The sequence below is a fragment of the Simochromis diagramma genome, unplaced genomic scaffold (assembly GCF_900408965.1).
Source record: "Simochromis diagramma unplaced genomic scaffold, fSimDia1.1 OVJJ01000816.1, whole genome shotgun sequence".
NCBI classification, from domain to species: domain Eukaryota; kingdom Metazoa; phylum Chordata; class Actinopteri; order Cichliformes; family Cichlidae; genus Simochromis; species Simochromis diagramma.
The window spans coordinates 3,555,570-3,566,907 of record NW_024386908.1 but is presented as its reverse complement, the minus strand read 5'-3'; the positions used below and the strand labels follow the sequence as shown (position 1 = coordinate 3,566,907).

The window sequence follows — 11,338 nt, the reverse complement described above, 5'->3', positions numbered from 1 at the left end:
CAGGCCGACCGGCGTAACCACTGCAAACAGCGCAGACACTTGGCACGCGCGGGCGATAATAAAGTTGCAATGGGGAGCATCCAGCGGCGTAACGAGTGACACCTAGGATCGGTAATATGGAGAAACAAGTCACGTTACTGTCATCGCAGCTCTTTCAGAAGCACAGGCAGGTAGAAGTAGTTCTCGGTCGCAGTGTTTTGGCGTGGAAACCGGTTGAGAAAAGTAGAAAACCATGCTCGGGGACTTGTGACTCAGGTAAGTGTGACATAAGTGTAGGTTTCATGGGGGAAACTGAAGAAATAAACACCGGCTAAACACATCAGTATTCATTTAACATGGCAAAGTGGAAACGTGAATGTGAATGCTATTTTAGAGCGCAGCATATTTGCCTATATGTTCATCCACTATTTGCCTTCAGGACATGAAACCATTGTTATATATGCAAAAAGAAAAAAACTGCAGCAGCTGTTCGGGCTCCTGATCAGAGCAGGCACATGTTGAGAAAGCCTCAATCAGGACATGAAGCTGTGGTTGTTCAGCTCCGTTCACTGACAGGTGCAGGTCACACAGGTGTGGGGGGTTTATTGTTCTTGTTGTTTTTTTAAGTCGCAGGTCGTTAGCAGCCGGTGTTTCTAATGTGCAGCCTGCAGGGTTCACTGTTATTTGACATGCCCCCCTCCAGGAAGCACTTCATTCATTAATTCAGTCATGAAATGGTCCGGTGAGTTCTTTGAAAACGTTCACAGTGTCAGCTCGTTTAGAAAACACATTAAGCTTGGTCAGTATAACCTGGCGAGTTTGAGCAGGCAAGAGGAAAAGAAGAAGTCAAAGCCGGGATTGAGTTCTACCCTCACTATATCCACTTTACTGTAACTCCAGGCTGTCCAAACCAGAAGTCTGCTGCTTGTTTACAAGTTTAACCCAAGCATTGTTTCATTAAGTACTGCAGTTGTAAGCAGATCTACATAACCACATACTGCTGTTTCAGCTGTATGCATGCCATAAAAAGATGGCCTTCTACCCACAGCAACCTCACCTAAAGCTTGCGTGAATACCTTGAAGAAGTCTACAGTTTGGCATTTTAAACTCAAAGACCAAATTTATTTTTATGTACAAGCTGTTGGGGATTTTAATAAGGAGCTTTATGGGAATCGACTCGCTGTCTTGGAGTCCAAGTGGCCACTAGTAGAACTGCAGGTTTTATCACTTTCAGGATGTGTTGCTGCTTGCAATCCACACATGATATGAACAGTTCAGTAAATGAGAAAAACCAAAAATCTTCGTTTTCAAAACTATGAACTGGTTTCACCATTTTTAAAAAAACAAAAACAAAAAAACAACAACAACATTTGCTGCGTAGTTGACAATTTCACACACTTCCTGACAAATAGTTGTAGTTGCAGTGATGTTTTTTGCAACCTAGAAGCGTCTGTTTCTTTTCTAGCTTACGACTGTCCGTCCATAGTTCCTTGCTTTTGCCTGGATGGCTTTCTCATTTCTCTTTCTCTCAGTTTTGATTACCTAACATATTTATCTTTTATGGTTTTACACCCAGCTGGTGTACTGTGGTCGAGATTAATTTACTGGATTAATGGCATGTGCATTCATTTCTCGTTGCTGTGGTTATCAAGCAGGGCTCCCAATTTTATTTTATTTTTTCCGCCCTTTCCCATCGTCGCATCAGACAACTTCCACTTAATCCGGACACTCTGATAACCTCCAGAGGCTAATGTTTGTTCATCGAGATGAGCTCCCTGGTCTGCAATTACTGTACCACGATCGAGTAGAGTGATTACAGCTGGCTCCGCACACTTTAAATTTAAACCTGCCCATTGACCTTCCTCAAAGTGGTATCAAGCGCCCTATAATAACCTGCCATAAAGACTTCCATTTATTGAGTCTATGCTCAGTGTAACTACATCAAAATCCCTCTCCCACCCCCTAGTGATCTCTGTGACAAGAGCAGGTCAGCTTTATTGTGGAGTTGGGAAGTAAGCAAGGACACTTTGCCAGTGGGTTCAACATATAACACTTCTGTGGAGTGCGATTATCACAAGTACAGCCAGTACAGTGTGGTTAATCAGTGACTTTAATGAAGAAAAGGATGGTGGCTGGAATTTTCCCCCACGTAAACAAGTGCTCAGTTTCTGTGCTATCGCCAGTGACCTAACTGTCATAAACATTCCACACTTTTCCCTATCGCACTTGTGGTTGCCTTTCACAGTAGGGATATTCCAAATGAACTCAGTCAGGTCACAATAGCAGCATTTTTCTTCATCACCGTCAATTTAGCTTTTGTAACTCCTAACTGGAACCAAGCTAGGCATTTCTGGGAATCTGTTGCGCGACGGAGACGGAAAAAAACATCATAGTCAAAAATGATTCAGCATGACTCAAGTTTGACAGATCCTCCCCAGCTTGTATATTCCATAGAGGATTTTCCAGAAGATGAAGTTGACACCCGAAACCATAAATTGTGTTAACATGATAATAATGATGTTACCACTTGACCTTATATGTGAATTTGTTTAAAACGGAGCTTCCAGATGTAAACTGCACACAGATACAGACACAGGCAAACAAAAGCCAGAGTCTGAGATAGCCTCTGAGCCTTGGAGTAAATGCTCTGTCCACATAATGGTTGAGTCACTGCTCTGATGCAATTCAGATCAGAGTAAAGTCGTGAATAAATCATGGCATATGCTTTAGAGAGTGCTTCCCCTTCCCTCCAAATTACTATGCTTAGCAAGCAATACTTCCTCAGGCCCTCTAAGCCTGAATGTCTCTCCCTGCCAGAGGGGGAGGTTTAGATTTTTGCTTTCCCATATGTCAGCGCTGCATAGACACCCGGCGTGCAGGGCTTCACTTTTATCAATATTGAAAGTATCGTAAATCGGCCTAAAACAAAGTTAAGAGACAAAGCAAACCTAGGCTGATTTTTGTCCATTAGTCAGACAGGACTACAACTCGGTCACAAAGGGTTGTGAAAAGACAGAAATGGTGATATAGTGCCTTGTCACGCAATCAGCAGAGCCCTGCACTTTTCTAGACATTGCGCAACAAAGGTGCACATTAGGGCGTAAGCCTGACATATTCAGATCAGACAGTAAACTGTGTTTAACCTGCCAGTACAAAGTCCACGTAATGCAGGGATGCACAGAGGTGAGAAAAGCTCAGGTAATAGTCCGTCTTCCATAGTCACTGGTGTCTCCGACCTGCTCCTGATCTACGTAGGCAGCTTCCTCAGCTCAGCTAACCAAATTATTATTTTTTTATCAGAGTAGTGAGGTGGAGGAGTGGATGTTGTGCGCTACTTGGGAGAAACATCTTAACATTGTGCAGAATGTGGATGAAAATGGCTTATTACAAGGGAACCATGTTATCATTGAGATAATGTTTTTCCATCGTCACAATCTGTTAGTTCAGAACATTGACGAGCAAAGTCGGTGTGTGTATATCTGTTGGTATTTGGTCAAAAGTTGAAATTTTGTACTTAAGTTATTATAGTCCATCCTGTGGGTGACATAAATGGCAATCCAAAAGTCTCTGGATTTATAAATTAAGGCTTTCAAAGCCCAACCATGCTTTTTACCCTATCCAGGGAACATCCTGGATAGATCACCAACCTGCGGCAGGGCTAACACAGAGGCCATTCACAGGAACATTCACGGTTTTTAGAATTTACAAATGAACCTAACCCTGCTAATTCCACGTCTTTGGACTGTGGGAGGAAGCCGGAGTATCCGGGGAGAACCACTGCAGATATGAGGAGAACGTGAAAAACCTACACAGAAAAGACACCAGGCTGGACTCAATTTCAATTTTACAATAATACATATAGAGGAAAAACTCAACAATCATATGACCCCCTATGAGCAAGCACGTTGGTGACAGTGGGAAGGAAAAACTCCCTTTTAACAGGAAGAAACCTACGGCAGAACCAGGCTCAGGGAGGGGCGGTCATCAGCTGCAACCGGTTGGGGTGAAAGAAGGAAGACGAGATAAAAGACATGCTGTGATTAATAACAAATATGATTCAATGCAGAGAGGTGAATGAGAAAGGTGACTGAAGAAGAAATACTCGATGCATCATGGGAATCACCCAGCAGCCTACACCTATTGCTGCATAACTAAGGGAGGATTCAGGGTCACCTGGTCCAGCCCTAACTCTATGCTTTAGCAAAAAGGAAAGTTTTAAGCCACATCTTAAAAGTAGAGATAGTGTCTGTTTCCCGAATCCAAACTGGAAGCTGGTACCAATCCATCTAATAAATAATTCTGGATGGATTTACACCTGTTGGTTACACTAGATGACAAGGTGGGGCGGAGACTTTTAGGTGTCAATCTTTTTGTAATATGAATGTCTGCACCACATGCCGTGACCATCCATTAGTATATCATTCCACCTGGCCAAAGTGGGGGGGTGCGACCTGATCAGCAGTGCCGTACGCATGTCTCCAAAAGCAGCAACCGGAGCTGCAGTGAACATAAATATTGAAATCATAGACTGTGACTTTTTAGCATAGTAGAGAACTAGCAGCATCACTGGCACCACTCTTCTCCTGTTACATCTTCCACCTTGGTTGTCCTTTCCTCTCCATCTGTTTACCTAAGCGTTGGCTTAACAAACCCATTGTGCCTGGGAGAAATCCACATGTCTTGTTTGACAGCTCACTGCCATGTGTACCCAGGCAGATCTGCGCTTTGTAATCTAAAGCTGGTGCTCAATGCACAGCCCTGTCTGTATGCTGAGAGACGGCTGCAGAGGGAGGGAGGGGGAGAGATACAGAGAAATAAACACTGCCAGAAAGCGACAGCTGGAGATTGGGTAAACTGCGCAGGTTTACACTGCATCACTGACAGCAGCAATGCAGGATCTGTCATTACGGTGATTGCTCTGTTCACCTGAGCTTTGGGTCAACAGGAGGAAAAACTAATCACGCAGTAAAGCTGCATGATGATGTGGCACTGATAGCACCAAGCTATTTGAAAGCTTTGTAATATCAGCAACAGTTTTGGTAACTTTCACACACTCAGCTAAATCTTGTCTCATCTTTTGCAAACACATGTAACTAGGAAGGCTCGGGATCGAAGCAGAAAACGGAATAACATAGAAACAATACAAACAGGAGGGAACACCTAAGCATTTCCTTAAGCTTGCACTGGCTTGTCCTCTAACACACTGTCAGTGCCACACCACACTATAAATAAAGGGATTACATAGTGAACCAATGTGTAAAGGGAGGGGTGCCGAGAACAGCAGCAGAATATGAATATGATGACAGCTCATTGTTGTCAGAGGACTGAAAGGAGGCAAGGGCACGCACCGTATTCTCGGAGATATCATAAACACAAGCGAAGTCTCCCGCGGACGTGCACGAACGCATAGGGTTCGCCGACTCAAGATCAAAATTCAGAGGAGCCGTGTCTAAATCTGTCGTGTATTTCACAACTCGAATTGAGGGGGGCTGAGGAGAAAATGTCCGGGGTGGCGTCACTTCAACGCCCGAGTGAAAAACAGCTGGGGTGTGACAAGGATTTCAGACGTTGCGTTGACTGTGTAGGAGACCGGTGTGTTCAGCGGAATCCAGTCGAGCAGGATGCCATCTTGCTTTAGGGAAGCAGGATGAGCTGGATGGATCACGAGCCTCACACATGCACCTGTAGAGACGCAGCTCCTTGCTGATCGAACTGTTTTTTATCAGTTCAATCTGAATTAAAGGTGCTGCCGCTAAAGTAGCTGCAAGTCTCGGGAGAAAAAGGATTATGTTGCGCCACAGGAATGCCTATTAAAGCCCAGCAGCAGTGCTTCACACTAACATTTAATACACCTCACTGTATCGCACGTGTGTCAGGCATATTACCAGAAGTGTCTGGCCTGCTGGATGGCTTTGCAAATTGTGGAAGTGAGAGATTAGGACTGTTTTGTGCATTTCACTGTATTTCACACTTTTTGTTGTTACACACTGATTGAATCTTAAGAGCTGTTGTCCAAACTTTAGCAGGGGTTTGAATTGTCACATTTACACCAAATTAAGGCAGCACGACCATATGCTGACCTTCTTTGATCAGGGATTATAGTATTTCTTTGCAATCAGTGTGGATAAATGAGACATAATATTGAGAAATTGCACTCACCTTACTTCATACTGTCCTGGCTGTTTAGCATCAGTTTTATAAATGGTGGGTATATTAAATGTGGACTATAAAACACTGACTTTTGTGAGCTATAATACTTGAGAATTTTTGAGGGGACTTTAAAGGCTTCTAAGTAAAATACTTTCAGTTGTAGCCTACTCCAATAAACCAAAGCAGTGTTTAGCCCATGAATTAAAATGAAATTGGGTACCTAAGTAAGTAAACACATTTTCTTCATAGTTTGGAACATTTGGAGGAAATCCCACACACATATTATTTTTTGCTCCTACATCCAGGTAGGTAATTTCGAATACAAGAGGAACATAGCAGTGAGACCAGTATATGGTGACTAGTGCAGTGGAAACATAAGCAGAGATGTCACAGAAGGGATTTCACATTAGCTGTGTAAACCACAGACAGCCGCAAGAAGTGATAAAACAGACAGAAATGGACTGAGAGTAAAGTCCAGGCTTTATTGCACTTCCCTTCAAAAGAGGAATTGCATGTTTGATTCAGGAGCATCAGAGTGACATAAATTTTGCAAGAATATCTGTCAACTTGCTTTGGCAAGTGAAATATGAATACAAGGACGTAAGATCACTGCTGTCAAAGGGGATCTGAATGGGTTTGGTTCATTGGTTTCCCACATTTGGACCGGCACATTTTGGCAATGGAGGCACAAAGGATGCAATAGTTGAGCTGTTGGAGGCAATCACTACCAGCACAAAGAGCTGCAGTCTGTCCAAGATGGCCCATATAAAGTTAGTGGCTCTTGTATACATAGGCTGTTGCTGTATTTATGTGTTACGATCAAAAATGGCTACCGGCAAAGAAAGGTTATTTAATTTAAGAAAAACAAAAAGGGCATTTTCAGCCACTAGCCTAAATTCATGTAGCTCCTTTTGCAACTCTGTTATTCTAGAGTCCAACCTGTTTATGCGTGTGATAATATTATCAGCTTATATAACTATTTTCCCCCTGTAGAGGCATTTACAACAGCCAATAAGTGGAAGTAAAATAAAGAAGAGATAAGAGAAACACTCTTTAACCATGTGAATCATTTGTTGTATAGTTTGTCAGTGAGCACTTTGTTTGGAACGAAGTGATATGATCAGCTGGTTGCTGATATGATGGCCGGAGCGTAAATAAATAAGTAAATAAATAATTATATATATATATAGCAGATGTTAGCGACATCTTTATTATTAGTATTGCTCTTAAAAATCCTGTATTGGTTAGACCTGAAAACTTTAAAACACACAGAGTGCAGCGCTCCAATTATCACACCCTCCAGCTTGTTATGGAGCTGTGTTAGCCAGTTCACGTGCTTCGTCACTGTTGAATGCTAGCAGCAAAAATAAAAGGTGCATCGTTCTCAGAGTAACACAGCAGTGGCTGCAAACCTTAAGGAAGTCTCTGTAACTGTTTGGTCAGAAAGCGTCTTTGACACCCGGCTCGACCTCTGGGCTTGGAGAACTTGTGACTTTTCCCAACAGGAAGTAGTCTTGTCTTGACCTTTGTGAGCAAAGAGATTCTCAAAGAGGGAGCCATCATAGCCTTGTTTATGAAGTGTGTAGGACTGAAACTTGCAGCTGTTTTCATTAAGGATTAAAGTACCGAAATGTCTTAATTAAACATTTTACCTGTGAAATTCGATTGACTGGACATCAGTCTTAAATCAAAAATGCTATCCTTTATGACAAATTTAAATCCTGACAATAAAGACAGCAGGACCATAGAATCGGACATTCATTGACTGATTTGTTGCAGCTCATTTTGGGGCCTTTTTTCCAGGCAAGATGGCCAAATGCTTGCATGAGTAGTTGCCATATTGTACTGTTCAGAATTCCAAAAAGAAAAAGCCAAAAGGCACAATTCTGCCTTACCTTTTTCAAAGTGTGCCAAAATGAACAATAGCTTTTCTTCAGAACTGTGCTCTTGAGTTAAATGGTTGAAAGTATTTACCAAAGGAATGAAGTTTAACTGACCTCCTAAACTCCATTAAATTTACAAAAGATCCTTTTTGTTCCATTACCAAAGGAAATTAGTATTGCTAAGACCTGTGGCTCTCAATCCTCGTCAAGTGCTGCTGAATATCTACCTTTCAAGGTACCTGAAGGGCCACTTCATTGACTTTGCACTTCATTGCCGTGTTCTTCTTCAAATATGACACACTTAAAGAAATGACTGCACTAATCTGTGCTCTTTTTGACAAACACGCTAACAAAATCCTGCACCTGGGTGATAGTCGTGGGTGGAAAAGACACTATTTTACCCACACTTGGGCCTATTTATATAGTAATCCATCTTACTATTAAGGAAGTGGAGATTCTAATAAAATAAGTCACGGATTTAAGTGCATAAGTGCATTCACAGTATCAAGTTTGTATACATGAAGTCACAAAGTTTGGGGTGTCGTACACATCACTACGTGACGAAGGGGAAAGAGAGGGACTACCAAGCACTTTTCGGCTGGTAGAGAGACGGGAGCAGTCGAGTGAGGATGATCTACCAATTGCAAGGTCAGTCGATTGATCCTGTCCTACCGGTCCATACCTTGTGCAAGATACTAAATCACAGGTTGCTCCTGATCCATCTAGAAAAAACCCCAATGCATATGTGTGTGACTTAGTAAGACTTGTAATAGGAAGCGTTTTGAGCACTCAGCTTGAGTAGAAAAAGCGCTGTGCAAATACCTGTCCATTTACCATACGTCATCAGCCAGTTCTTGCAACTACCTAGATTTTTCTAGGCATGGGAATTAAAACCATAGCTTATGAATGCAACAGTTACACAAGCAATGTTCGTGCTTGTGTAATTGTTGTCTTCACTGCAGAAGGGTGTGGACAGAAGCATGAGAAACCTGCCTTGTCAGATTTAAAACCAAAGCATGCATTGGTATGTGAAAGTGTATTAAAAGAAGTGTCTGGATTAAGAGTTTCACTTCCTGGTGGGGGAAAAAAAGCCTAAGTAATTGGAACGAGCATGAGAGAGACTGTAGGGTGATGGCGTTGACCAAAGTGGTTTCCATTCGGGGAATCTGGACTGAGTCACATGGAAAAAATTTGTTATTGTTTTTGAACTTTTTTCAGAGTGAATAATCGCTCTTTGTTAAAACTGATCAAATCTGTTAGAAGTCTTATAACAGAGTTACAAGTTCAAAAAATCCACATAACATTTAGTATACAATCCTGTCTGACAACTTCAGGGATGGTGTAAAAAGTCTTCAGACTGGTCTTGCCTTTTAATAGTGTTCCCTTTTGCATCGCAGGTGTTAATTCATCTCACGTGGGTTGAGTGGAAACTAGTGGCAGCCGAGGCCCTGAGGATATGAATGTTTCTGGCTCAGTAGAGAAAGGCACTAACGGTGCCTGAGCCGGGGATTACACGCACACTTGGGGCAAAGCGGCGCACTGCCATTGCCAGGGTTTGAGGTTCAGAGTTAGATGGCAGGGTTGGAGAACTGCTCATTATGTTTCTCCTGATCCACACTGCATGTGAGTGTGTCTTTGAACTTGGCCTTGATCCCATGCCAGTTAAGCTGCCCGCTCCCTTGTTGGGAAAAAGAAGCCTGAGCAAATACCTAAGAGCTTATTTACAGTTGGCTAGCAAAATGCACATAGTACAAAATTATGATCATGTCGATTTCTCGGTGGAAGGAGGACTAAACCAAGTTAAAACCAAATAGAAACAGACAGAGCTCAGTCGACAGGTACATCAGGTTAAGTTTGTTTATTTGATCAGGTTCTAACAGCAGAAAAGAGAACTCTGTACGTAAACACACAAAGAGAGTGTTAAAAACCAGTCAACATCGTCCTTATTCGTGCTTCTTTGTTCCTTATTGTTTTAGCATTCTTCCTCTTTTTCTAGATGAATCTGCTTTTCTACCAATCAGCATTCAACCTGTATACACTGTGTCACGATATACTGTCTAGCTTTTAGGAGTTCAAGGGAAACTCGAACAGGTCAAGACCTTTAAGATGTGATCAGGGACAAACAATTCTGCCACTGGGCAGGTTTTTAAAAAAAAAAAGGGCAAAAGGTCAAGGAAGCTCCAAGAGTCACTTAACGACCATCCAAGCGTGGCAAAAGTAACTGACAGATGTCAGTAATTAGCTTTACAAATGTTCAAAGTGATTAAATAAAAGGCTGCAGGAACATTAATATTCCCTTTCAGAGTTCTTAGGTATCAGTGTAGCAATGAAAACAAACATCTGAATTCTCTCCTTCGTGTGCAGGATTTCTAGTTATTGGGCAAAAAAAAAGACCCTTTTCCCTCCAGTTCCTGAAAAGCTGACTTTTTGCAGATAGCAGACCTCTTCGGTTTGCTGTAGCACACTGAGCCCTGTGGTATGAATAGGCAGCGCACACATGGCTGACTACCAGTGCCAAGATTCTTTTCAAGCACAAAGAAAAGTATGTCAGAGCAGAGAGGATCTGCCTTGTATGGCCGAGGGCTTAGCATGTAGCTTAGGGACCGCACTGAGCTAAAAAGTGGAGAATTTATGTGGGGGTATGTGCTCTGTGTATGTGGTGAAGCGATTATTGTGTCCTTGTGTGTGCATATCTGAGGATGTGTGTATGTGCCAGGGTTATTAGAGCAGCGTTAGAATTCGGGAATGCTAGCCATTGTTTCCAGTTTCTTCCCCAACTATGTTCACTGGGGTGTCGGTTTTGTTTGTTTCTTGTGTTAATTTGACCAAGTGGTTCAGAGGAACACCCTGACTGTTTTGTGTGGCAACGGCTGTGAATGCTCATGTATATGTTGTATTTTTGTTTTGTATTTTAAATAAATTTGCAAAGATTTCAGCGAACCTGTTCTTTCACTTTTCCCTCTCGTTCTGGGGTATTGTGTGTAGAATTTTTAGGGTGAAAATGAATTTGATCCAATGAATCTGGATTACGGTGGCAACATGACAAAATGTGGAACAAGTAAAACACTGTGAATATTTTACGGATGCACTGTGAAAAGATGGTATCATGAGTGTGGTTGTTGGGGGGTTTTGGCGGGGGTTGATTTGCCTACTTCTTTGAAGATATCATATGTTTAATGTTTTGTTTTGGATTCAGGCCTGGGAGCTTAGGATGATACGTATGTAAATGTGTAAAATACAAGATAAGATTTTTCTGATTATATTTCTCAGAGTTTTAGACACAATTCAGGCACAAGATTGGTACTGAGATATAAAACAAAGTGCAA

At 42.1% G+C, this 11,338-nt stretch overlaps 1 protein-coding gene across 1 annotated transcript in view; it reads left to right on the top strand.

The window, feature by feature from the left end:
- The window catches only part of cerk (ceramide kinase), a 44,547-nt gene continuing 33,209 nt past the window's right edge, over positions 1–11,338 (top strand). The window contains exon 1 of the mRNA XM_040035043.1: positions 1–255. Within this exon, the coding sequence (XP_039890977.1) occupies positions 117–255 (139 nt within the window). The 5' untranslated portion in view covers positions 1–116. The remainder of the gene's footprint in view (positions 256–11,338) is intronic.